General features: G+C 30.8%; 4 protein-coding genes and 1 long non-coding RNA gene across 7 annotated transcripts; 4 read left to right on the top strand and 1 right to left on the bottom strand.

Moving 5' to 3' along the window:
* LOC111416379 (translocating chain-associated membrane protein 1) lies at positions 1-6,248 on the bottom strand. Its single transcript, XM_023048380.2, has 7 exons — positions 5,901-6,248; positions 5,642-5,806; positions 1,406-1,540; positions 1,153-1,346; positions 989-1,098; positions 641-937; positions 1-579 (listed from the first exon to the last, which is right to left on the bottom strand). The coding sequence occupies exons 1-7, from the start codon at positions 6,027-6,029 to the stop codon at positions 500-502; spliced, it is 1,110 nt and encodes a 369-aa protein (XP_022904148.1). The 5' UTR covers positions 6,030-6,248; the 3' UTR covers positions 1-499.
* A 3,173-nt stretch (positions 6,249-9,421) lies between these two features.
* Positions 9,422-15,799, top strand: LOC111416377 (ATP-dependent 6-phosphofructokinase). Of its 2 annotated transcripts, none has more exons than XM_023048378.2 (13): positions 9,422-9,700; positions 9,765-9,830; positions 10,458-10,547; positions 10,610-10,694; positions 10,747-10,855; positions 10,945-11,304; positions 13,502-13,610; positions 13,768-13,956; positions 14,012-14,155; positions 14,212-14,328; positions 14,382-14,946; positions 15,061-15,475; positions 15,529-15,799. In XM_023048378.2, the coding sequence occupies exons 1-13, from the start codon at positions 9,464-9,466 to the stop codon at positions 15,656-15,658; spliced, it is 2,616 nt and encodes an 871-aa protein (XP_022904146.2). In that variant the 5' UTR covers positions 9,422-9,463; the 3' UTR covers positions 15,659-15,799. The 2 variants fall into 2 exon arrangements, with proteins under 2 accessions (XP_022904146.2, XP_022904145.2); XM_023048377.2 differs by lacking the exon at positions 13,502-13,610 and adding an exon at positions 13,208-13,316 and having other exon boundaries at positions 9,423-9,700.
* A 4,214-nt stretch (positions 15,800-20,013) lies between these two features.
* Positions 20,014-20,854, top strand: LOC111416376 (glutathione S-transferase-like). The gene is made up of 3 exons (XM_023048376.2): positions 20,014-20,188; positions 20,250-20,417; positions 20,469-20,854. The coding sequence occupies exons 1-3, from the start codon at positions 20,044-20,046 to the stop codon at positions 20,777-20,779; spliced, it is 624 nt and encodes a 207-aa protein (XP_022904144.1). The 5' UTR covers positions 20,014-20,043; the 3' UTR covers positions 20,780-20,854.
* A 1,897-nt stretch (positions 20,855-22,751) lies between these two features.
* Positions 22,752-23,677, top strand: LOC111416341 (Gar1 ribonucleoprotein). The gene is made up of 2 exons (XM_023048331.2): positions 22,752-22,882; positions 22,942-23,677. Exon 2 carries the CDS (start codon positions 22,944-22,946, stop codon positions 23,583-23,585), a length of 642 nt encoding a protein of 213 aa, XP_022904099.2. The 5' UTR covers positions 22,752-22,882; positions 22,942-22,943; the 3' UTR covers positions 23,586-23,677.
* Positions 23,678-25,401: 1,724 nt separating this feature from the next.
* On the top strand, positions 25,402-26,688 carry LOC111416358 (uncharacterized). Of its 2 annotated transcripts, XR_011642359.1 has the most exons (4): positions 25,402-25,771; positions 25,978-26,232; positions 26,292-26,414; positions 26,602-26,688. It is a non-coding gene; the product is annotated as an uncharacterized lncRNA (long non-coding RNA). The 2 variants fall into 2 exon arrangements; XR_002706533.2 differs by having other exon boundaries at positions 25,404-26,232.
* Positions 26,689-27,357: the final 669 nt, after the last annotated feature.

The raw sequence follows: 27,357 nt of genomic DNA, 5'->3' as shown, positions 1-27,357 counted from the left end.
TGACTGAAATATTGCTTTATTTTGCTTACAAAAATAAAAATTCTCATTGTGTTAATAAATTATTCAAGAAAAAATTCAGTTTTTATATATAATTTTATTACAAAATGTTTATTTTGAATCTTAAATGCTTGGTGATACAAAAGAAAACTATCTTAAACATATATTTATTACAATAATCAGCTAAATGAAAATTGACGATTTACATAATTAAATTTATGTAATATATAAAATTGTTATAAATTTATTTAACCCAATGATTTTAGTGTTTGTTCTTGTACAATCATTTAGCTGGTTTATCAATAAGCTCTTATTAATTTTTTCGAGAGTCCAAACAGATACAACATGAAAGAAATATGTTGAATACATGCGAAGGTTCAAAAGATGTAGAAAAGTGTTTTAAAAATATAATTGCAATAACAACTATTATTAAAAAATAGAACATCTCGAATAAAAAAGTTTTATAAAAAGAAATTAAAAACAAGTGCAAAAAAAAACAATCTTATTTTACTTTCTGCTTTCTCAAATTCTTATTCGTGTTCTGATCAACTTCAGGAAGATCAGATTCATCAGATTTCTTAGCTAAAACAACAAATCCTTATTAATAAATTGTTTGAAATGGTTGAACGCTTTATTTAATTACTCTTTTTTGATTTATCCTTCTTCTTTCCTTTCGATGCAACTGCACCACCAGAACTTTCACTATTTTTAGCAATCAATTGAAGTTCTTGATTGATGTAGTTGAACGTTAAGTACATTTGTAAAGCTAAAATTCCACCGAGTATCGCCAAACGAATCAAGGGGGTGTTAAAGTAACCGGTTTGAATGTTTAATTCTTGTTGTTCGCCTTGCGCCAATCCAAACCAAAGCGTTAAAACCGCTATGATTATACTTCCTAAACGAGCCAAATTTAAAACTATTTTTGATACGATTCCGGTTACTAAAAAAACAAATTAATTAATTAAATAAAATTATTCGATTAATTTATTACCTTTAGTGAATTTGTCATCACGATCAACGGTTTGGATCAACTGACCAATGTGAAGTACAAGTTCAGAAGCGTAATGTAAAACAAGGAGGCAAATCAATAAACGATTGAAACTAAAAATTAGAATGTGATTAATAAAAGATTATCGGAGAAATGTGCGTGTTTACTTTAAAAAATATGGAATGGTGATTAAAACGACTCCGGCAAGACTTCTTGTTATCCTACTTGTGTATTCCTCCTTTTTAACTTTTTGGAAATAAAGTTCGGGAAGTTCGTGTAAACAATAAGCTAATTGGACGATGAAGTACAACTTCATCATGAAGGTCATTGGTGATGGATAGTTGTTCCATATTAAAGAAATCTAAAACAAAAATAAGTTAAACACAATCAAATTACGTTTGATTGTAATTTCATTTTTACCTCAGGAATGAATCGTTCGCGTAAAACAATATCGAAACCCCAAATAGTCGAACACAAATAAAATACAGCTAATTGGCCGCTATTTGTGAAAATCGCCAGTTTTGATTTTGAAAGATGAAGTCGTTTCGATACTTTCTGGAAATTAAAGTAACATTATTATATTTAATTTAATAATATTCTTCGTGATTTTTCGTTAAATTGCGGATAACACAGTAAAGTGGGGTTTTCAGTACCCTCCTATTTAGTGCTTAGCTAGATAGCTATACAGGATGTCTCACGTAACTGGTTCGTTAGAACTTTTTCAGGTTCCACTATTCGTAGAGATTTGAAATTTTCAAATTTTCATTCGGAACTTTCGATCTAAAAATTTTTTCAAGATGACCGCCACTTCCGGTCTACCAGAAGTAGACCATAACTTCGCTATTTTAAATGGAATGTTATAGTTTTTATTACACCGTTTAAGTGTACGTAAAAAAATAGGTTGACTTTGATAAAAGTTATTGGTACCTAGCGTTTTTCGTTTTCGAGTTATTTTGATTTTAAACTTTTTTTGGTCAATTTCAACATGCTCTTTAAAACTCCATATCTCAGCCAAAGTTCGTTTAAAAAAGATCTACTTTGGCACGATTACTCTTCAGATGTTGTCAAATAGATTGTCATTTGTTGTATCGGAGTATCTTATACAGGATGTTCAAAAATTGAATTACTTCTCCATATTCAATGGCGAGAAAGCCGAAAATTTTAAATGGAACGTCCCATATTTTTTTAGCCTATCAGAAAGAGAATTTAATTCTCTACAAATTATCTATAAACATTCCCATACTTATTTATTGTAGTTTACCTCATATTGCGAAATTTATTAAAACAAGCACGAAATGCAGGTTTTTTTTATTAGAAAGCTATGGAATTTTGACAGTTTTTGGTCCATATTTGTATTATTGTTGTCATTAGTTACATTTGACGACGAGTGTAAGTCATTGAACATCATGGTAAATTATTCCAACGATGATATTTGAAATTTATTTTGTATTGATGGCGAATGTAATAAACTTTTGGACAGGACGTGTCGAACACTTAATTTTATAAAGAATTTCTTAGTTCTGGATATATCGAGACCAAAAGAAATCGCATATTTCCGGTCACCAGTGATGAAGACGACGAAATAAATATTTTATCGTATTTTATTGCATTTCCAAATTCAATTTAATAACAAATTTATATTTTTATTCAAATCTAATTTTTGTTATTAACTTTTTGTTTTAATAGTTTCATTTATTTGATCTTCTGTTTGTTATGTTTGGTAAGTAAAAGCTAGCAAACTAAAAGATTATCAATCGTAGTTAATAGTACAATAATAGAAATAAATTAAACAGAAAACTGTCAAAATGTCATGGCCTTCTAATAAAAATACAAACGGTTTCCTGCATTTCCTGCATGTTTTGATAAATTTACGAATATGAGAGAAACTACAATAAATAGGTATAGGAATGTTTATAGATAAATTGTAGAGAATTAAATTCCCTTTCGTGTAGGCTAATAAAATATGGGGCGTTCCATTTAAAATTTTCGACTTTCTCAACATTGAAAATGGAGAAACGGTAATTCAATTTTTGACCACCCTGTATAAGATACTCTGATACAATATATGACAATCTATTTGAGAACATCTGAAGAGTAATCGTGCCAATTTAGAGCTCTTTTGAATGAACGTTGGCTGGGATATAGGGTTTTAAAGAGCATGGTGAAATTTGCCAAAAAAACCTTAAAATCAAAATAACTCGAAAACGAAAAACGCTAGGTACCAATAACTTTTATGAAAGTCAACATATTTTTTTACGTACAATTAAAAGGTGTAATAAAAACTATAGCATTCCATTTAAAATAACGAAGTTGTGTTCTACTTCCGGTAGACCGGAAGTGGCAGCCATCTTGAAAATATTTTAGATCGAATGTTCCGACTGAACAACCCATACTACCAAAATTTCAAAACTGTACGAATACTGGAACCTAAAAAAGTTCTAACGAACCAGTTACGTGAGACAGCCTGTATATACAGGGTGCCCATTATGTATGGAATATAGTATATATCTTGGTAGGTATCAACTTTATAAAAACACATTTTATACAAAAGTTGTTTAATATTTTATTTGCCATAATAATGACTGCATTCAATTGTTTTTATTTCAGAAAACAAATGAGCAACGAATAACACTTGAAGTTTTTTAAATGGCAATGTACCCTTTCGTTAGGCTCATTTGATAGAGATTTTTCTTTACGATGACGTAAAATTTTAGTACCCTTATATCAGAAAATTTTTGAAAAAAATTAAAAAATTGTTTAACCGCCAATGTTTTCTACACAAAAAAGTTACTGAAGGTCATGAGTGGGGCACGGAACTTTTGTAACAAAACGATACGATTTCCCCCCTCCACTCGTTCTCAGCAGAAAATTTCATACAAAAGTTATTCTAAATTAAATTCTAAAACAATTTTCTCAATAAAAAATATATAAAAATATGTATAAAAAATTTTTTGAGGTTATGTTCTTAATTATTGATCAAATCAAAAATTTTTATTAACAATATTTGTTTAGAATTACTTCAGGAACAGTTTTTCTGAATACAATTTTTTGCTAACTTGAAATTTTAATTTCCCTCTGAATAGTATGCTATCAAAATTAATTATCTCGATAATTATTGTTTTTATCAAAAATTTTTTTAAATAAAATTTGTATCAATTTCGATTTTGAATCAATTTTCTTAATAAAAAATTTTTACATCTCTATTAATTAAGCATCTAAGTATAATTATGTATAAAAACGGAAAAATTATTATTTTGAGGTTATCTCCTTAATTATTGATTAAATCAAAAAAATGTTGACAAAGTTTGTGTAGAATTGTTTCAGGAACAATTTTTGTTAACACAATTTTTTTCTAACTTGAAATTTTAATTTCCCACTGAACAGTATGCTACAAAAATTAATATTTTTGAGGTTATATCATTATTGTTGATTTAATCAAAAAATGTTGTTAACAAAATTTGTTTAGAATTATTTCAGGAACAGTATTTGATAATACAATTTTTTGCTAATTTAAAATCTTAATTTCCTTCTGAATAGTATGCTATCAAAATTAATTATCTCGATAATTATTGTTTTTATCAAAAAATGTTTTAAATAAAATTTGTTTCAATTTCGATTTTGAATCAATTATCTTAATAAAAAAAATTTACATCTCTATTCATTAAGCATCTAAGTGTAATTATGTATAAAAACGGAAAAATTATTATTTTGAGGTTATCTCCTTAATTATTGATTAAATCGAAAAAAAGTGTTGACAAAGTTTGTTTAGAATTGTTTCAGGAACAATTTTTGTTAACACATTTTTTTTCTAACTTGAAATTTTAATTTCCCACTGAACAGTATGCTGTTCTTTTAATTAAGATTTTCTCAACGAACGCCGCTGAGAACTAGTGGAGAGGGGAAATCGTATTGTTTTGTTACAAAAGTTCCGTGCCCTGATCAAAAATGTGCCCCAAAATTGGGTCGGGACCAATTTGATTGCGATTCGCTGTTCTACAGGATGGCGAACATGGCCAGCATTAACTCCTTTGTGATTTATTCCACTAATACTTAAAAAAAGGAGCAAAAACCCTTTCATGCTACCAGTATAATATATGGTAGATTTAAGTCGTCGTCTTGCTGAGCCATGGATAAGAAATAGATTCATTAGATGAGTAGATGTCATTGCGTCGAAACATCAAGATCTTGCTCTTATTCTCAATATTGAAAAAGAGAAAAGTGTGCTTTTTTTGTCCTAATCAAAAAAGACGCCAAAAATATAGTGGCAACTAACTAATTTATAATATTTTTTACTGATTGATGATTTTGTTATCATATTTTACTATAAAGGTCGCAATAAACATGTTGCATTTATATTTTTGAAGTTAGAGTTTAGTTTTTAAATAAACATTTTTGTTAAAATGTCAGTTTTTCTTACTGTTGTAAATTTTACAAGTCTCATATTGAGGTATTTTAAAACAAGTCCCATAATCTAGAGTTAATTTCGTGTAAACTTTTGGTTCATGCTCTGTTAAATCTTATTATAATAAAATCAGTTACGATTATTCCTTATTTAAGAAGTGAAAGCATTTTTATATAAGTGAAAGTATTTTTCTGGAAACAATAAGCCGTTAAGACTCATTAAATTAAAATTAATTTAGTTCATTTTATACTCACGTCTAAAACATATTCTTGGATAATGGCATGAATAACAATGCAGATTAAACTGTAGAAAAACACAGCAGCCCAATCCTTGTATCCAGGTCCGTACAAAGGCACTTCTCCGGCTTCGGTAACATTGTGTTGAAGAGCAATAAATAAAGAGGCTATTGGAGCTGTTACCTAACATAAAAATCTTTAATATAACTTATTCTAATTTAATATTAATAAAGTTTGAGTAAATCAAGGAAACATATGGTACAATATTCCAACTCACCTGAACCATAAGGCCAATAACAATCACCATCGCCACACATGATACGATATCCGCATGATTTTGAATGATAAATTCATGACTGAAGATCGGAGGGTTTTTACTTGAGTTCTTTCTGACTGGTTTCACCATTTTTGATTATTTTGAGCGGGCTTGGCAACTAAGAGATGTACTTAGCGTGCGTCGAGAGACTGAAGAAATTAAAAAGACGTACTAGACCCGACGTGGCGTTCACCAGTCGAGCGTCACACAGGCTACGGTTTCGTGTAACACTACCTTCTGTTGCCACTGTTTGCCACGGTTTTTGGGTTAGGAAGTGTGGCGGGGTGTCACACGCTTGTGCCACGAAAACGTACACGTATACGTCGTATGTCAAATTTGTTTTTAAAAAATTTACTTTCAAACATTTTTTATTCCCTACATCATATTAACCCTTTGATTGTTTTATTTAAATTTTAAGCATTTTTAAATTTGTTTATTTTTTTTTTCAATAAAATTAAATAATTGGAATATTTCGAATAAATTAGTTAGAATTGTTGTTTTTCAATAATAAATATAGTAATAAACTAAATAATTAACTAATTGAATTATTTAAAATTATTTTTATGACAGCTGTCATAACCGTCACCTTGACAAGTATCTGTCAAGTGATTGACAGAATGATTTAAGTTGGTAAAAAAATAAAAATTTGAATTTGTTTCGCGTTTATATATTATCTATTATTACAATTAATTCTAGTATATGAAAAAGTTTAAAAAGAAATTCAAATGTACATAAAAATTTATAATAGAATTATTTTTGACATTTCTGATATGAAACGTCAAACATACGTCAATGAACTTGTAGAGTAAACGTTCGGTTCTGTGCTTGAGATGTGTACTTTACACCCACACCAACAGAATTCGAGCTTACATACTTTCGTAATTGATTCAAATCAAAGGGAAAAAGATGTTAAAGTCTTTGATGGATATTTAACCGATTTTATGAAAAGATTGTTACTTTGATACAAAAGAGAACTCTTTGATGAAAAATAATTCTAAAAACAAAGAATGTAGCGTTACAAGAAAGAATATTCAGAGATCTGTATTGGATTTAGAGAAAGTCGCAGATTTGTATCTACACAATGTATTACTTGTTTATGAAGCTAGCAAGAGACAAGTAAAAGTGTTAAGAGAAGGAACAATGGTGGAAATAGAAGTAATAAAAACAAAAAACAGGAAAGAAATCTAAGGGAATCAATTGGAAAAGTATATACACATATGTAACAGAATTTATTCTGTAGTAAAAAGTGAGCCATAACCTGTACATGGATGAAATTACTTTAAATGAAAAATAAAGCAGAATGAATGTGGGAATATCCATTCATTATTAACAAATAATGCTGGGTATAGGAGCTGATCTTAATTTGTGAAAAAAAGAATTTATCTAAAAGTAAATTACTTTCTTCGAAATGTGTATGTTTCAATACCTTATCATGGTTATCACAAGCTGTATTGGTATCTAATTTAATAGATCAGGGGTTGGAAGAAGTCATACATTTTAAGTAAAATAATTGAATATATTAAATTTGTAAATCATTAAATAAACCAGTTACTGTAGATCATGTAGGTGATTGTGTAATTCTGAACAATACACTTGATTGTAAATTTTTGATACTGAAGTACATAATAGTGGTAAGAAATAGGCACTGAATGACACCAATTAATTGTGAAATTGCTTCAAATATCGCATTTAAAAAATTTGTAGCATTTAAAGGTTAAGTTCTTACATAACAAGGTGTGCTTAGTGTTGTAAAGCCATTGAGTTAGACAATTACAAATACACAATAAGGTTGGTACAACATAATCTTACATATAATAATAAACCAACACCAACAAAGTATTTGTTTAATATTATTTGGTGATATAATTTATATTTTATTTAATAAATCTAATAACTACAAGTTTCTTTATTACTACAACTATAACACACAAAGATAGATAGAGTAGATATTAATTTTGGATTCCTGTTGTATACAATTGATTTGGATTGTTCTTTGTCCACAAAGAAACATGATTGTTCATAAATCATGTATAAATTGTTAACAATTCACGGATTGACGCTGCTTCTTTCTGCATTTGAGATAAATCTTACCATATAGTTCAAAATATATTCCATATTACCTCCAAAAACAAGACTAATAGATTATACCCCCATATCAAGCAATTTCACTAACTCAACTTAACCTTAATGTAAAAATACATAGAAAATAGAAAAGATGGAAATGTTTTTGGTACTAAAAATATTCATACTTAACTCAGAAAAGAGTTTAACTCACGATTTTAACCCACTAAGTGACCAAGTAGTTTTATTAAGCTGCCCAACCCAAAAACCAAAAATTCTAATGTTATTCGATGTAAATGATACATTCAAGTTTCATTCAATACTAATACTCAAACCGAATTTACTTCTACAGAAGAAGAGAATCTTATCTTGTGCTAAATCTGAAAGCAAAATTTGGAATTGACAGAATTTTGGATTTTAATGAAAAATTAATACCCCTTTCTAAGTGGATTCTCAGCAGATTTTAACTCCATTATAACGTTCTATTTGCGAACGGTGGATAACAAGCAGGTTGCAAAAATGAGAATAGTCCGAAGCGAACTCTGTAGTGAGAATGTTCGTAAACAACCCCTCCTTGAAGCTCTCACAGACTACATCATACCTACTTTCTTAAACAGGTCACACATCAGGCCGAAATAACTGCTATAAATGGCTAATGTACCGGAAATAAGGGACACGATCGGCACACTGGTTTCCCCTGAACCGTTTGTACCACTAACTTTTAATACAGCATCAAAGCTATCGAGCTTTTTGCGATAGATGGGATGAGACTGAGTGTCTTTGCAAAGAAAACTTTGCTCTACCCTGACTGGAAGAGGTCATCTTACAATCAGTTCCTGGGAAAATCAAAAAGTGATTTGAGGCTCCTCACCCACTTCCTGACCGGACACCGCAGGTTACGTAAGGATATGTTCTACAAGAATCTGGCGAACACATCCCATATTGTTCATTCATTTTTGGCGTACCATGGCCCCAAATTTCGGGCATAAAGAACATACCCTGTTCTATATTAACGTTCATTAAAACCTTGGGCTGGTTTTCTGACCCCTGAATGAACTGTAAATTGTGAGGATGTGCAAAAGCCTAAGTGATAAAAAGAAGTAAAAAAATAAGTAGTAAAGATACACATAAATATATTAATTTTTAATCAAATATAAAAAAAGGCTAATTTGACAGTAGTAAACGTCAATTTAGTAAACGTCAAAATTGACAGATATAAACTTCAATTTTAAGTTATCTACAATAAATATATTAAATATTCAAAAAATTAATTTTTATCAAAATTATTTGAGATTTATTAACTCTATTTCAATGAAATTATTTTCTTTATATAATTTACTTATTTTTTTCTGCGTCATCTAACTTGTCAATGAATTTTAAATTGTTATTAATTTGATTTTTAAATTTTTTTTCATGTCAATCAATTATGTCATGTTTTGGTTCGTGTAGAATTTTATATTATTATGTTTTCGTCTAATAGAAAATTTATTCACCTTCTCACCATAAATGGAGGAAAATTTATCGTAGAACGCCGATCGCAACTCGTCAGTTTTCAGAGCAGGCGTACACTCTTAAACGTTTTTAATGCAATTTCATCGGGGACGAATTCGATAAACGTCGGTTTTCGCAATGAACCCCAAGTCGTTAATAACCGATCTGTACCATGGACCCAAAAACGTTTCCAAGCCGGCGCCGAGTGGGTAATAAATTTATATTTTCAATCACAATCACAGTTTTGTCAACAATTTTTGATTTTTTTTTAAGATACAACAAAAAAAGCAGGTTGGAAAAGTAGAAACTCTTACATTTGTTCCTAAGCCAGATGTACAGGTATAGTATTATTTATTTATTTTTTAAATAAATTAATTATTTAAACGAGGAAAATTTACTATTTTTAGTTTAATTTTTCATCGATAGATGGAGCTTTTTTTGCAAATTTTGTACCTAAAATTGAAATTAAGTAAAATTACTTATAATAATTTATAATTAACCATAAATAATTAATATTTTTTTATTAATTTCTATCGGCAACACAAAATAAACATATTTACAACAATAAAAAAACTAAAATTTGATTCTATTTCATTCTAACCTCAAAAACTTTCAAAACCTAACTCAATATCTTCATTATCTAGATAAATAAAAATAATCTATAAATAAAAGAAAAGTATATTTAATCCTTCTAATTTAAATTTTGAAACATCAATCACGCATGCGCAGTTAAAATTGTATAAGAAAAAGGTCACCTTCACTTCACCAACATTTCAAATTGTGATTTCGTGTTGTTATCTTGTTTAAGTCTCGAAATTATCGATTCCGGAATAAAATTTGCATCGATATTTTAAATAAGCACCATTAAATATCGTTTTTATGTAAAATTTAAAATTAAGGGGAAACATCCTCGCCCTAAACATCTTTTTGGCATCTTCATTTTCATCAATTAGACTTCTTTTGTAGAAAAAAATGTCTGAAGGTAACCATGTATGGACTAAGGGATCCCATAAAGGTAAAGGGATCGCCTTATTTACCAGTGGTGGAGATTCACAGGTAAAACATTATAACTTATTTTTCCTAATTTTTCTTATAATTTTTTGTTTGTTTATTATTAGGGTATGAATGCAGCAGTAAGGTCAATAGTAAGAATGGGGCTTTACCTTGGTTGCAGAATGTTTTTTATTAGGGAAGGATATCAAGGTACTTCATTTAAAAATAAATAATGATTTATATTTGGAGGTTAATCTTGTAGGTATGGTTGATGGTGAAAAATTCATTGAGGAGGCTAAATGGTCATCAGTTAGCTCTATTATACATATGGGTGGGACTATTATTGGTTCTGCAAGATGTAAAGACTTTAGGTAACTCTATTTCATTAGTTATATTAGTTTCTTATAATCCAATTAGTTCTAGCATATCAAATCATTAATGTTTTTGATTATAATTATAGGACTCGTGAGGGACAAAAGAAAGCTGCTAAAAATTTGGTAAAACGTGGTATTCAAAATTTAGTCATAATAGGCGGTGATGGTACTTTAACTGGCGCAAATATTTTCCGTCAAAGTTGGGCATCTTTATTAGACGAACTCTTAAAAGACAACCAAATTACACAAGAGGAACGAAAGAAACATGACGTTTTAAATATCGCTGGTCTTGTTGGTTCCATTGATAACGATTTTTGTGGAACTGATGCTACCATCGGCAGCGATAGTGCTCTTCATCGGATTATAGAAGCAGTGGATGCCATTGGATACACTGCTTATTCTCATCAACGTACTTTTATTATGGAAGTTATGGGTAGAAATTGTGGGTAAGTTAATTAGAAATTGAACAAACTTTTATTTTACAATATGACCATGTATAAATGATTGGGAGTTATCTTTATGTTTCCCAACCCAACCCCAACTTTCCTGTATATTTCCTATCCCATCACATTTCTAATATCTCGCCTATAAAACTACTTGGAGTTACTACTTATTATTAAAAAAAAATTGCCATTCTGATATTGATGAATGAAGGAATTGTATTTGTGTTAAAATAGGACTAAATCTACTTTAAAATGCTTTTTATTTCAACTTTATATCTCAATTACTTCTTAAAGTATGATTTTTTTAAATTTAAATATAACCTTAACCTGTCATAAGAGGTGTCATAAGAATAAAGAAATAATTTTCAACACACTAAATGTTAATTAACTTTGCTTTAAAATGCTTTTTGTTTCATGATAATATCTCATTTGGTTTTTGAGATATAATAAATTTAAAATGAAGAAAATCAACCTAACCTTAAAAATTTCTCCGGGCTGTCATTAAAAAAAATCTTGATATTCTGATATAGAAGAATGGAGTGATTATTTTTTGTGTATTAAAATAGAATGAAATCTACTTTAAATGCTTTTTAGTTCAACTTGATATCTCAATTACTTCTTAAAGTATGATTTTTTTAAATTTAAACATAACCTCAACCTGTCATAAGAGAATATTCTGAGAATATAAAAACTCGTAACGTCGAGATTTATAGGAATAAAGATAATTATAATTTTCAACACACTAAATGTTAATTAAATTTTCTTTAAAATGCTTTTTGTTTCATGATAATATCTCATTTAGTTTTTGAGATATATTTAAATTTATGTAAATCAACCTAACCTTAAAACCTCCTTCGGGCTGTCATTAAAAAAATCTTGATATTCTGATATAGAAGAATGGAGTGATTATTTTTTGTGTATTAAAATAGGATTAAATCTACTTTAAAATACTTTTTGGTTCAACTTGATCACCCAATTACTTCTAAATGTAAGATTTTTTTAATTTAAACATAACCTCAACCTGTCACAAGAGAATATTCTGAGAATATAAAAAATCGTTACGTCGAGATTTCTAGGAATAAAGATAATTATAATTTTCAACACACTAAATGTTAATTAAATTTGTTTCATGATAATATCTCATTTAGTTTTTGAGATATATTTAAAATTATGTAAATCAACCTAACCTTAAAAACTCCTCCGGGCTGTCATTAAAAAAATCTTGGTATTCTGATATAGAATAATGAAGGAATTATTTTTTGTGTGTTAAAATAGGATTAAATTTATTTTAAAAAGCTTTTTATTTCAAGTTAATGTCTCAATTATGCTTTTTTTAGTGTAATACATACCAAATTGGGTAAAGTTGGTAACAGTTGGTAAGATTAACAGGAAATTTTGTTACGTCATGTTTTGAAATCTATCTATGTCACATTGATGTTTAAACTTTACATATTCAAAAATATTTAAAGAAATACTTTAATTATTTTCTAACACGTTTTTGCATCTAATTTGTACTTTTTAACCTCAATTATTAAGTTACCAAAAATGTTACTAGAAATTAGAAAACTACATTAATTTTATAGGGACCCTAGATAACACCAACCGAAACCCTAAAAATTTTACCTTGAAGGGAATTATACCAAAAAATTTGAACGTAAGATAATATTTTTTGAAATTCATTCCTCGTTGAATTTAAACGCAACCCTACAGTTGAGACAAGAACATATTTTTTATGTTCTTACTCTTAAACGAGTTCGTATTTTTGACGTTTTACTTTTTTGACGTTTCAATTTTTTGACAGATTACTATTAATTATTTTAGCTATAATTACAAAATTTATTTACAAATTATCTATTTCTGTGTTATCTTTCAATCAATAAAAGAAAGTAATAATTTTTTGTTGTAGTTATTTAGCTTTAGCATCAGGATTAGCAACAGAAGCAGATTACATTTTTTTCCCAGAGATGCCGCCACCTGAAGACTGGGTAGAACAAATGTGTGAAAAATTAAAAGAGGTTAGAAAATTTGTACGACTTTTTGATTGTTGTGTTCTTTCTAAGAAAAAGGGGGTTGAGTTGGGATTCGTTTCTCTTCTATCCCTAAAATATTCCTTTCTATTTTAGCGTCCCTTTAATCTTGATTCGAATTAATTTAGATTCAACATTAATAATTATTTTACTTAATCTATTTAAAATTACAGTTATCTAGCTTTAGTTGGTGCATTAGCCGGTGAAGCTGATTACTTATTTGTGCCGGAAAGTCCAGCACCTGCTAATTGGCAAGAGGCAATGGGTAAAAAACTTGTTGAGGTAATACCAAATTAATATAAGAAGACATCAAAAACATTTAGAGACACTTTTATGATTGATTCGAATCAAAAATTCCTTAATACCTCAAAACCATCCCACTTGTTGTTTTTTTAAATAAATTTAGAGCAAATTTGAATCAAATTTGACTTCATCTTAGGAAAGGGAAGCCGGAAAACGGCTAAACACAATCATCGTAGCTGAAGGGGCTGTTGATCAAGCTGGTCAAGCAATTACCGTTCAACAAATCAAAGACGCAATCGTGAAAAATTTACATCAAGATGCGAGGATAACCATTTTAGGACATGTACAAAGAGGTGGGCGACCATCAGCTTTTGATAGAATCTTGGTAAAATTATTTAGTCTTTTATATTTGATTTATTAACTTTATTTTTATTATTTAGGGTTGTAGAATGGGAGCAGAAGCTGTTTTGGCTTTAGTTGAATCAACCCCTACGTCAGAACCTTGCGTAGTCACAATAAGTGGAAATCAAATCATCAGGTTACCACTTATGGATTGTGTAAATAGAACTAAAGAAGTAGCTAAAGTAAGTTGGGGCTAATTATAATCAAAGATGAAGCATTTTATGGCGCGAATTTTTAGGCTATGAAGAATAGGGAGCATCAAAAAGCTGTGGAATTAAGAGGAAAATCCTTTCATCGAAATTTAGACACATTTAGAATGCTTACAAGATTAAAACCACCGCATACAAGTGGCCCTGTAAGATTTTTTTATTCGAATTAAATTTAAATTGTATTAATTTTTTCATTTAGGAGTTTACTGTTGGTGTAGTTAACGTTGGAGCCCCCGCTTGCGGAATAAATTCAGCCGTACGTTCATTCGTCCGAACCATTGCTTATCATGGCACAAAAGTAATTGGAATTCAAAACGGATTTGAAGGTTTCGCGCAGGGGACTACAGTAAATCTTGGTTGGTCAGATGTAATCGGTTGGGTCGCCCAAGGCGGTGTTAACTTGGGCACGAAACATTCGGCCATTGGAAATCGTTTGCCGTTGATTGCTCAAAAAATAGGCGAATTAAAATTGGACGGTTTGTTGGTTATCGGCGGTTTTGAAGCGTACGAAGGGGTACTTAGAATGTATCAAAATCGCGATAAACATTCCCAATATAAACTCCCAATGGCTGTTATCCCCGCAACTATTAGTAACAACGTTCCTGGAACTCATTTTAGTTTAGGTTGTGATACCGCTGTCAATGAAATTACGGAAATTTGCGACCGTATCCGACAATCAGCGGCTGGAACGAAACGAAGAGTGTTTGTTGTTGAAACTATGGGGGGTTATTGTGGGTATTTAGCTACATTAGCCGGATTAGCAAGTAAATATAAATCATATAACAGTAAAACCTCGATATGACGGATTAATAAATTATATCGAGGTTTTATTAAATTAATCTTTTTTTTATTAAACATTTTTGAATCAATCTTTTTAGGTGGTGCAGATAACGCTTATATTTTCGAAGAAAAACATGCAATTAAAGATCTTCACATAGATGTAGAACACATGGGCACAAAAATGGCTGGTGGGGTTCAAAGAGGATTAGTTTTGCGTAACGAAAAATCCTCTCAATATTACGACACCGTCTTCTTACACAAATTATACGCAGAAGAAGGAAAAGGCTTATTTAGCGCACGAATGAACGTATTGGGGCACATGCAACAAGGTGGAACTCCTTCGCCGTTCGATCGGAACTTAGCCACTAAAATGGGATCGAAAGTTGCTAATTGGTTGGCCACTAAAATTAAAGAGAAAGCAACTGGTCCTGATACCGCTGTTGTTTTGGGAATAGTTGGAAAACAGTATAAATACACTCCTGTTGAAGCGCTAGTTGCGGAAACCGATTTTGAGTGAGTTAACTTTTAAATTTGGTCTTTTTGATGTGATATTTTTCTTTTATCAGGCATCGTATACCAAAGAATCAGTGGTGGTTAAAATTGCGCCCGTTGCTTCATATTCTTGCTCAGCACGAATCTGTTAATGAAGATGAAGGTGTTTATATGACCTTGAAAGGATACGAACATCAAAAGTAACTTATGAAGCTCGTTGAAAAAAGAGGAACGAATTAGATAAATTAATGAATATGAACAAATCTTTTCTCTGTATTTTTTAGCTGTTATTTTTTAACTAAAATTATTATAGCCTGTTATACAATTAATAAAATCTTTAATATATTTGTGAGTAACAAAAAAATGTTTTTGGATATAGAAGGTGCGTTCAACAACGCAATACCACAATCTCTTGAAGTACTCTAGAATGCTCTTGAGAGAGAAGTGGAATCAACTATAGCGGGTTGGATCCGCAATATGCTTGATAGTAGAATAGTTTCTAGTTCGTATTGTTATAAATAACGTTTGTTTTTTGTAAGTTGTTATTTGAAAACTAAGTTTGGAGTTTACCTAGATTGAGCTAAACCAATTTTGACATTTCTGATTTAGTTTTTGTAGTTAATATTGCAGTGGTGTCATCAGCAAAAAGGATTAATAGATCCTCCATCACTTCTGGAAGATCATTGATCTATAGGATAAAGAGTAGTGATGGAATGGAAAGTGATTTTGCGAAAAACTGGATATTCGGCATCCCTTTCGACCGGATATCCGGCTATCGATAAGTTATCGATGAAAATTGCTTTGAAACTTCAAATATTGTTTTCTCAAAAACTAAAAGCTATTTTTCAAAACAGTTTGGTTCATTGGAAAGAAGACTCTTTTATTAACACTTTGGGAAATTTTCATACTCATATTCCAAGAACTGAATATTATAAGAATTTTTAAAACTTATCGGCGAAAATTGCAAAATTCGAAAAAATTGTCGATCATTTCAAAAATTTATTTCTCAAGAACTGAAAGTGATTTTTCAAAACGGCTTTTTGCATTAAAAAGAGGATACTTTAATTAATAATTGGTGATATTTCCACAAGGATCCTTCAAGAAATTAATTTTATAGCAAATTTTAAAAATTATCGATGAAAATTGCAACATCGAAAATTTTATCAAAACTTCAAATATTGTTTTCTCTAAAACTAAAAGTTATTTTTCAAAAAGGGTTGGTTCATTGGAAAGAAGACACTTTTATTGACACTTTGGGAAATTTTCATACTCATATTCCAAGAAATGGATTTTATACGAATTTTTAAAACTTAATCAGCGAAAATTGAAAATTCGAAAAAATTGTCGATTATTTCAACAATTTATTTCTCAAGTACTAAAAGTGATTTTTCAAAACGACTTTTTGCATTAAAAAGAGGATACTTTAATTAATAATCGAATGTGATGATGAATACAAGCGAAGTGAAGAAAACTAGACAAAACTGCAACAAGAGATTTTATATGTTTGGGATTCATATTGCAAGTTTTAAATATAAAAATTTAAACTATATAAAAAAACTTCTTACTTGCTTAAAATCAATCTATTCGGAGCCGGTTTCGAGCTTAGCTCATCATCAGCCGAATCTACGTAAAAAATTTTTCAATATGAACAAATAAACATAATGAAAAACATAATAAAAATATTACATTCGTAAACTTACTGTCAAATAGTTAAAAAGAAACCCACGACGTCATTAAAACAAAAATTATGAAAAGATGCATATTAAGTATTTAAACAATAAAGATGTATGTTATTGCGAAGGATTAAAGTCAAAAACACAGTGTATAAATAAAATTTGTATGGATAAAATATTTTAAAACACTTTAAAAAGACTTTGAAAAATAAAACCGGATACAAGAGCCTAAGTGAAAAATGATATGAATTTTTAAGAAATATTATAAACTTTAAAAAATAAAATCAACAAATGACAAAATTTGCACCACATTATATATCTTTTAAATATTTAAACAAAGAGTTATATTCGATGTCAATTTGATCATTCAATAATGTGCAGTATTTCTTTCTCTTGAATTTATAAATTTCATATAACCTTTGTCCAGTCTGAAGTAACTTCAGCACCAGTTTTTGATCATACAAGACCACCCGCTGTTCTCTTTCTGACAAGTAAGATCTGAACCATTCCAGCTGAAGTTCTCGTATCCCTATAGCTTCCAACTTCTTCAATAAGATGTCATGGTGGACACTGTCAAATGCTTTAGGTTAGGTTCATCATAATACAATAATTAATTCCAGTTTGAATTCGTTCTAATAACTGGAAAATTGCTCTGGTTACAGATCTACCTTTTATGTAACCATTTTGGGACTGGTTAAGTATTTGGTTCTTGGTAATCTTTTAGTCTTTTCAGGACAAGCTACTCAAAAACTTTTGCAGTGTTAGGAATTAGTGCAATTGGCCAGTAATTTGTAAAATCTGATTTATTTCTCTATTCATTTTATCTGATTCATTCGAAATATTGCTGAATTGAAAGAGCAGTTTATGACGCTGCTCAATAGTTCTGCAATTTTATCAATGCACTTTTTTAGAACAGAAATTGGAATATTATCATAACAAACCGTATGAGTGTTATTTAACATAATAATAGATTTTACTTCTATGGGATCCGTTAAGTAGAGTCGAAATGATTTTTTCATAGCTATAATCGATTTTTTTAACATTATGGTCAGAAAGAGCTGATATTAATACTTTACTGTTATAAGTTTTTAAGTTAACATAAATATTATCTATAAGTGTGCTACTTAGTTTCGTTATCTTTGTTGCTGCAGTGATGGTGAAGTCATATCGACGAAATATTTCCAGCAATTTGCGCAAAAGACAATAGTTGTGCCCAACTGGGTGGACTAAGACAGTGGCTAGAACTACCATTTACAGGTTTAAGCAATATGCTGAAAACTGTTCCGACATGACTAATGGGCTGCGGAAGCAGTGATATCGTGCTATCATACGGCGGAAGTATTTGCTATTGCCAGGGGTGCTAAAATCCTTCTTGAGAGGGGTGAAGAACATGAGAGTACGATTTTTCTCAGTCAAGCCGCTCTCCAGGTGCTGCAGACCATGAAAATGACTGTAAAAGAACTTTAAACACACTGAGTTGTGATAATAGAGTTTCTTTGATCCCAGGTGACTCTGAGATATTTATGGTAGAAGATTAAATACTACTGAAAGAGGACTATGTACTACTGGTAAAAGACGACATTCCAAAAGACTAGATACTGTTGGCATACTTCTAAATGCTGCTAATGGAAGACTAGATATTGCTTGGAGACGGCTAGATACTGTTGGTAGTTGTTGCAGCAGGACTGATTGCACACTTTTGCTCTAGGAGTACCTACATCTACTATATACTGTTAATAGAAGATGAGATACTACTGGTGTACTGTAGATATTACCAATAGAAAAGCAGACTGCTGGCAGAAGACTATAAACTGCTAACTACTAGAAACTGGCGATACAAGGGTACATACTGCTGGTAGTGTAATATACTAATGAAAAACTAGATACTGCTTGGAGAAGATTAGAACAATATACTGCTGGCAAAATAACTAGAAATTTCTTCCAGAAAACTGGATATAGCTAATAAAATACTAAAATCTTCTGCCAGATGCTGCGGCAATCCTCCTTACTTCTAGAGAATGATCGAAAACTTCACTGTTTTCGATATTTTCATATTATATTGCTTCGCTGCTATGTTCAAGTAATACACTAGTCTATGCAGGAAATCTTCATTACATGCAATCAAAACTTTCATAGCTATATTCGATTTAACAGTGTTCTGTATTGGTTAAACATCTTTTATCCTCTAAACGAGACTTATTTCTAATTACTTTATGGTTGGTCTTTTTAGTAATTGAGCTATTTATAACTCAAAATTCATTTCTATTTCTTTTTACTAAAAACGCATTTATTTATAATTTTAATTTCTCGGTTATCGCGAAAGTCAGTTGCAGGAAAAGTTATTTTTTGAGCATTATGGTCAGATAGAGCTGATACTAAAATACTTCACTGTTATAAGTTATTACATTAATATAAATGTTATCTATAAGTGTGCTACTCCGTTTCGTTATCCTTGTTGCTGCAGTGATGGTGGGTTTTAAGTCATATCGACAAAACATTTCCAGCAATTTGTGCTTGGTGTAAGGAAGAGAATCTCTCGATAACCCCACAAAAGACAATCGTTGTGCCCAACTGGGTGAAATTCCTTTCTCAAATATCTAGGAGTAATCCTATATTAGACAAAACTCTCTCATGGATAACGCCAACTCTAACAATAGATATTCTGCTTGGCCTATCTCTTTTGCATTTGCATATAGAGAAAGTGGCTAAAACTACCATTTACAGGTTTAAGCAATATTGTAAGTAATATTGTGCTATCAATACCGTCAGATTTGACGAGATCACTACCAGTGAAATTCTTTTTATATTTTAACATAACCTTTAAAATTATTTTAATTAAATCTATTGCAGATTTTTTTGTTTTAAAAAATATTGTGGATCAATTTGCTGTGTGTCAGAAAAAAGAAATCCAATAAAATGTCTAATGAGTCCAATTCATACAAATTAACTTATTTTCCCATAAAAGCTTTAGCGGAACCGATTCGATTTCTTTTAAAATATGGTGAAATAGAATTTGAGGACTTCCGATTAGATGTTGCACAATGGCCAAACGTAAAAGACAGTAAGTTCTATTTTTTTAACATTTATGTAATTTTATTAATATATTATGTAATTGTTTTTAGAGATGCCGTTTGGTCAAGTACCCGTTTTGGAAATGGATGGAAAAATGGTTCATCAAAGCGTAGCAATCAGCAGATATTTAGCAAAATTGACTAATCTCACCGGAAATAACGACTTGGAAAATTTAGAAATCGATGCGATCGTTGATACAATCACAGATTTTCGATCAAGTAATATTTTGATTTAACCCTTAAACATTAATTTCAAATTTTTTCGTTTAGAGATAGCTGTTTTTAACACTGAAAAAGATGATACGAGAAAAGAGGTGCTCAAAGACAACTTAACCAAGGAAACGATTCCTTATTACCTAACAAGATTTGATTCTATAACGGCTGCAAATGATGGATATTTGGCTATTGGACGGTTGACTTGGGCAGATTTGTACTTTGTCAGCCTCTTGGATTATTGTAATGGAGTTCTTAAGAAAGATATTATAGCGGAGTACTCGAATCTTGTTAAATTGAGAGAAAAAGTCTTAGCAATCCCTTCTATTAAGCAGTGGTTATTGGAGAGACCGGATTCTGAATATTAAAAAGAATGATTTCATTTGAATATTTTTGTATCATCTTTAGTATGTTAATAAAATTAAATTGTTAATGTGTGTAAACTTTTAGTTGGTAATTTCAAGTAAATAAATAAAAAAATTTTAATTTAGTTATTTTAAAGTAAAATCAATTTCATGTTAATGGAGGACTTTAATATACACATCCTTTATGGAGCAGTACTCCATTGAACCTAACCCAGAAGGAAGCTTAATATAGTTTTAGACCAGATGTTATATCCAGATACTGCTGGCATACTTCTAGATACTGCTAATGAAAGACTAGATACTATTTGGAAAATACTAAATAATGCTGATGCACTTCTAGATACTATATATTCTATATGGTGGATGACTGGATATTGCTTGAAGAAGACTAGATACTGTTGGCACAAGATTAGATACTGCTGACAGATAACTGCTGGCAAAAGACTGGACATTACTTCTAGAAGACTTGATATTGTTAACTTCTGTAGTATTCGACTATATGCTACTGACAGAAGACTAGGTATTGCTGGCATATTTCTAGCCCGTACTAATGGACTACTGTTGGTATACTTCTAAATTGTGATAGTGGAGGAGCAAATATTGCTTGGAGAAGAATAGATATTGTTGGTAGAAGATTAAATAATCCTGAAAGAGAACTATGTACTACTGGTAAAAGACGACATTACTTCCAAAAGACTAGATACTGTTGGCATACTAATGCAGCTAATGGAAGACTAGATATTGCTTGGAGACGGCTAGAAACTGTTGGTAATTGCTGTAGCAGGACTGCTTGCATAATTTTGCTCTAGGAGTACCCGCATCTACTATATACTGTTAATAGAAGATGACTGGTGTACTGTAGATACTGCCAATAGTAGATAATACTGCTGGCAGAAGACTATAAGCTATTAACTACTAGAAACTGGCGATACAAGGTTACATACTGCTGAGAGTGTTATATTGTTTACTTGTAAATACTGCTAATGGTAAAATAGATACTGCTTGGAGAAGATTAGAGCAATATACTGCTGGCAAAATAACTAGAAATTACTTCCAAAAAACTAGATATAGCTAATAAAATACTAAATCTTCTGCCAGATGCTGCTGCAATCCCCCTTACTTCTAGAGAAAGGTTGAGGTCTTCACTGTTTAACATTGTTTTTGTTATTTTCATATTGTATTGTTTAGCTGCTATGTTGAAGTGATACACTAGTCTATGCAGGTCATCTTTGTTACTTGCAATCAAAACTTGTACTTATATTGTACCCTAATTTAGGTCTGAAGGCTTCTATTATATGGTTCATTAATAGGTTGAACAAAAACAGACTTAGTGAAACTCCCTGCCTAACTCCTTTGCTTATATGTATTTCTTCACTTGTGCCTTGGGTAGTCCTTATTTTAGTAGTATTGTTGGTGTATTATTTGTGCTGGTATATTTTCATCTTCTAATATATTAATAACTTCCTGTTTCTTAACTTGACCAAAGGCTTCAGTCAAGTATCTTTTATTCATCCATTTTAAATGTGATTTAAACAAATATTTGTGTTAGTGTTCACTACCACGAAGAATTGATGAAAGAAAGATTAATGGGAAGTTCACTGATAATTGGTTTTATTTACTCCCGGTAATTCAACTTCTTAGGTACGTGTATATTTGATATTTATTTGAGACACAATTTTTTTCTTTCGTTAATTATATTATTATGATAACAGCGCTGTTTAAGTACTTTAATACTTTCCAAACGTAAATATTAATCAGTTCGTTTTTAAAGTGACATTTCAGAATAAACATAACCTTACTTATTATTTGGGGGAAAAGTTAAACTCTTCATAAATTATAGTTATTAGAGTGTGTTGATTATTGATTAAAAAAAGAATAAACATTAAATATAGGATTAAAAAATAAAATCTTTTTTTTTAATTTGAATATGAATAAATCAAAAACGATTAGTTATTTTTTTAATTTAATGTTGGCAGCATTGTGACAACACACGTGTTCTAACCTCACTTTTATCATAACCCGCTGTCCTCCACGCTTTTTTTTAAAGTGTTGTGTTGTGTTTAAATTAAATAACTTCCATCTTATAATTACAAAATAAATTTATCGGTAAGTAAACAAACGTTATTATAATAAATATTTACAAACATTAATTATTATTTTAATAGATATGTCTTGGGGACGCGGCGGTGGTGGAAGAGGTCGAGGAGGCGGTGGGGGCCGCGGCGGTGGAGGATTCCGCGGTGGCAATCGAAACAGTTTCGGAGGTGGTCGAAATTTTGATCAAGGTCCCCCAGAAACCGTAATCCCTCTAGGTTATTTCGATTACCCCGTACAAGACGATCTCGTTTGTAAAGTTGAGATCGAAGACGTTCCCTTTTTTAATGCGCCGATTTATTTGGAAAATAAGGAACAAATCGGAAAAGTCGATGAGATATTCGGGAATATTAGGGATTATTACGTCAGCATTCGATTGGGGGATAACATGAATGCGAAAAGTTTTAAAAAGAATCAAAAACTTTATATAGATCCTGCTAAATTATTACCGTTACAAAGGTTTCTTCCAAAAGTACCGGGGAGTGTTCAAAAGAAACGAGGAGGAGGTGGACGCGGGGGTGGGGGTGGTGGTAGAGGAGGATTTGGAGGTCGAGGCGGAGGGAGAGGGGGATTTGGGGGGAGAGGTGGATTTGGTGGGCGAGGAGGAGGTGGAGGACGTGGTGGTGGATTTAGTAGGGGTGGAAGGGGATCTGGAGGGTTCGGGGGACGCGGGGGTGGATTTAATAGGGGTGGGAGAGGGTTTGGAGGTAGATAAGTTTTTTAATGTTACTTTAAAAACAAATAGAGAATATTTAATAGGTTTAAGAGTCTTTTGTAACATAAATTTGAAATAAAAATTTTGATTTATTTGGTACATTTATTTGGTTAAAACCAACACAATCAAATTTTTAGAAAAATATAAGATTTTCTTAATAGAATTTTACATTAATGGAGGACTTCAATATACACATACCTGTATGCAATATACACTTGACTAATCCAGAGGGAAGCTTAATATAGTTTTATATAACCTGTGTCAGGAATGACAGTAAACTTACAACTGGCAGAAGACCAGATGTTACATTTAGATACTTCTGGACTGGATACTGTTGGCATACTTCTAGATACTATTAGTGAAGGACTAGATACTATTTGGAAAATACTAAATAATATTGCCACACTTCTAGATACTAATGGTGGATGATTGAATATTGTTTGAATAAGACAGGACGTTACTTCCAGAAGATTTGATATTGTTAACATAGTTCTATAGTATGGGACTATTTACTGCTAACAGAAGACTAGGTATTGCTGGCATATTTCTAGCCTGGACTAATGGAAAATTAGATACTATTTGAAAAAGTTAAATACTGCTGGTATACTTTTAGATTGTAATACTGGAGGAGCAGATATTGCTTGGAGAAGAGCAGATATTGTTGGTGGAAGATTAAATATTGTTAAAAGAGAAATATGTTCTGCTGGTAAAAGACAATACTACTTCCAAAAGACTAGATACTTCTAAATGCAGGTACCAAGACTAGATATTGCTTGGAGAAGGCTAGATACCGTTAGCAGAAGACTAGATCTGCTAGCAGTTGCTGCAGCAGATGCCGTTGCTTCGCTACGATCGCTCGGGCTGCTAATGCTTATTTTCTGCCCTTGAGACACAATATACTATATTGTACCCGACGTCATCATTGCAAGAATGCAACCAATATCACAGTATATGCGATTTGCAATACCAATAATGACGTCGGGTACGATCAAGCAAAGTCTATAGAACATAAGGTTACCTAATTCCCTATGCCTCTGTAGTCTCGATTATTACCCCGCAGAATGACGTCACTGGTTCGATACAGTCAGAGTAGAGTTGAGTAAAAGATAGCCTATACTGTGGTACAGTTTATATAAAATATTTAAACCTCGCATCGTGTTCTGTTATTTATCGAACCAGCTACGTCACTGACCCACCTTGCCCCTCAGAGGACGAGAATCGGCATTGGGTAACCTTATGTTCTATAGACCTTGCGATCAAGGTCCGTTAAGTATTGGTTATAAGGTTATCCAACTCGAACGAATTATATGATAACTGACTTCAGGTTAAAAATGTGAACCTCAATTTTGACATATTTGTAATCTTCATTAAAAATCCTTTAAAATGAGTACAAACACGACATATTTATCTTCAATATTAATGAATTTATGGTCAACTTTCGGTTACAAATAAATGTCAACGTCAATTTTGACATATTTGTAATCGTCGTGAAAAATCCTTTAAAATGAGCCCAAACATGATACGTTTAATTCCAATATTACTCGAGATATAAGCAACTTCCGATTTGAAATGTCAATGTCATTTTGATATATTCTTAATTTTTATAAAATGTCTTAATATTTGTCACAAAAACAAAAATATAATAAAAAAATTAAGGTTGGTATTAATATTTAAAAATTAAATTGCTAACTTCAGGTTTAACGTTTTAATTCTAACTTTCTTGTTTTTTTGAGATAAATGTCATCTTTGGACTCATTTTAAAGGTTTTTTAATGAAAATGCCAAATATGTCACAATTGACGTTGACGTTTCAAACCGGAAGTATATTTTCATTAATAAATATCATAAATATCATTAATAACTTTTTTGTTTTTTTGAGATTAATACGTCAAGTTTGGACTCATTTTAAAGTCATACCCCTGGCACTTATTAACGTCGTGTTCGTACAAAGTGATGTCATTTTTAGTATCGGGCCGACGGGATAGATGGCGTTATATTGCGTTATTTTATGTAGATATCTACTTTGTCTTGGCAGTTTAAATTAATAATTATTTTAGGATTTAAGTAGTCGTTTCGTCAATTTGTTTTTCTACTGTTTTCTAAGTTGTTTGTCAAGTTGGTTAGTGTTTTGATGCGGCTTTGTGTTTGATAGTAAATTTTAAAGAAATTTACGAAATTTTATTCGTGGTAAGTACATTTGATATACTTTTTTTTATTTATTTCATATTATTATATTATGATCTCCAGTTTCACAATAAATTTTTAAATATAAGTTGCCCTTAAAATAATATGGAAACTAATGCTCATAAAAAACCTCTGAAATTTAAACATTGATTATGGAACTGGATTAGGTATTTGTAAAATAAATATATATGCATCTTATTTTCTTGTAGCAGAAAATGTCAAAAAGTTGCGCCATTAGTGGATGCTTACAAAGGTATGGAAGTTTCTACCGATTTCCAAACCTACAAATGTATCCAGAAATATATCAAAGATGGGTTTTATGTTGTGTGCGAGAAAACCTGCTTCAGTGTGAACACTTGAGGGTTTATAATAATTTTCGAGTTTGTGATAAGCCTTTTCGACGAGAGGATGTTGGACGTAACAACAAATTGTTGAAAGGAGTAGTACCATCATCAAATTTGCCAGTATGTGTATAAAATTATCAAAATGTTGTTAGGACTGAGGCATTTTTTTTCACATGTAGGATATCAGTACTTAGAAGTCAGTACTTCAAGTGCTTCGAATAACACGCCCACTATTCCACATGCAGATATGGGACTTTAGGTTGCTTCAACATCCACCAGTGCAATCTCATTGGAGACTTCAGGTAAGAAATTATGTGTTTTATAAATCGTTTATTTTGAAAAGCTCTGGTTAAATTATCTATAATGGCATATAACTCTTAATAAGAGTTATTTATTAATAAACGAAACATCATTCAAAAAACGTTTAATTTCCCTTTTATTACAAAAGAATGTAGTATAATTTTTTTAAAGTTTGATTTCATATTACAGGGTAACCCCGCTTAATGGGGAAACAGCGTTAATCGGGATCATTATTGGATATTTTTTGACAGCTAAACAAAGGGAGAGTTTATTGGAGGAAGTTGGTGTCCACAAACAAGACGACTTATCACCAAAAGCTCAACATTTATACAGGAAAGCAGTGATGTATAAGAGGAAATTCCAGCGCCAGAGTATAATATCCTAAAGAAATAAAAGAAAATTATTACCAAAGAGACAACTTTTTAAGCAGTCAATTTCAAGTTTAGACACAATATTGGCATTACATTTAATGCTACAAAATGGAAAGGGGTATAAGGTATTATAAAGTGTAAAGTTACACTGTGAGGAATAAACAGATTAACACCGTATTTTTAACATCTTTTAACAAAGTTATTTTGAACGATTTTGAACACTCTCAAACGTGTTGCAACCTATTAGAATTTAGGTAAATTTATCACTTTTTCGCGGTAATATTTCACCTTATACCGAAGAGTTAAATTACTTCGTAAAATTTTTAACAGTATCATTAATTATTACACATTGTTTATAGTTATTGTTCTTTTATATTAAAATAAGACTTTATGTTTATGATAATAATTTTAATAAAAAGATTATTAAAATCCACAAATGATTTTATTTTTTTATTTAATTCCACACAAAAAAATTAGAAAATATTAAATTTTAGATTTATCACGTTAGCCGCTATTTAATATTAGTACTGGGCCGAGCCGTTCGGAGCGCTGGTGGCGTGTACAAAAATTTTAC

This window comes from Onthophagus taurus, chromosome 1 (assembly GCF_036711975.1).
Source record: "Onthophagus taurus isolate NC chromosome 1, IU_Otau_3.0, whole genome shotgun sequence".
Taxonomy (NCBI): Eukaryota; Metazoa; Arthropoda; class Insecta; order Coleoptera; family Scarabaeidae; genus Onthophagus; species Onthophagus taurus.
The sequence above is the reverse complement of the archived record's forward strand: the minus strand, read 5'-3'. Positions and strand labels throughout refer to the sequence as shown.

What these genes read in the sequence shown, in the direction of transcription:
- LOC111416341 (XM_023048331.2), top strand. Translation starts at nt 22,944, where the DNA reads ATGTCTTGGGGACGCGGCGGTGGTGGAAGAGGTCGAGGAGGCGGTGGG.
- LOC111416379 (XM_023048380.2), bottom strand. Translation starts at nt 6,029, where the DNA reads ATGGTGAAACCAGTCAGAAAGAACTCAAGTAAAAACCCTCCGATCTTC. An exon ending in TGATGACAAATTCACTAAAG is followed by an intron (nt 938 to 988) that starts GTAATAAATTAA and finishes TTGTTTTTTTAG; the next exon opens with TAACCGGAATCGTATCAAAA. An exon ending in GAAGGATAAATCAAAAAAGA is followed by an intron (nt 580 to 640) that starts GTAATTAAATAA and finishes TTGTTGTTTTAG; the next exon opens with CTAAGAAATCTGATGAATCT.
- LOC111416376 (XM_023048376.2), top strand. Translation starts at nt 20,044, where the DNA reads ATGTCTAATGAGTCCAATTCATACAAATTAACTTATTTTCCCATAAAA. An exon ending in ATGGCCAAACGTAAAAGACA is followed by an intron (nt 20,189 to 20,249) that starts GTAAGTTCTATT and finishes AATTGTTTTTAG; the next exon opens with AGATGCCGTTTGGTCAAGTA. An exon ending in AATCACAGATTTTCGATCAA is followed by an intron (nt 20,418 to 20,468) that starts GTAATATTTTGA and finishes TTTTTCGTTTAG; the next exon opens with AGATAGCTGTTTTTAACACT.
- LOC111416377 (XM_023048378.2), top strand. Translation starts at nt 9,464, where the DNA reads ATGTTTTCGTCTAATAGAAAATTTATTCACCTTCTCACCATAAATGGA. An exon ending in GTTATGGGTAGAAATTGTGG is followed by an intron (nt 11,305 to 13,501) that starts GTAAGTTAATTA and finishes TTAAAATTACAG; the next exon opens with TTATCTAGCTTTAGTTGGTG. An exon ending in CACCGCATACAAGTGGCCCT is followed by an intron (nt 14,329 to 14,381) that starts GTAAGATTTTTT and finishes TTTTTCATTTAG; the next exon opens with GAGTTTACTGTTGGTGTAGT.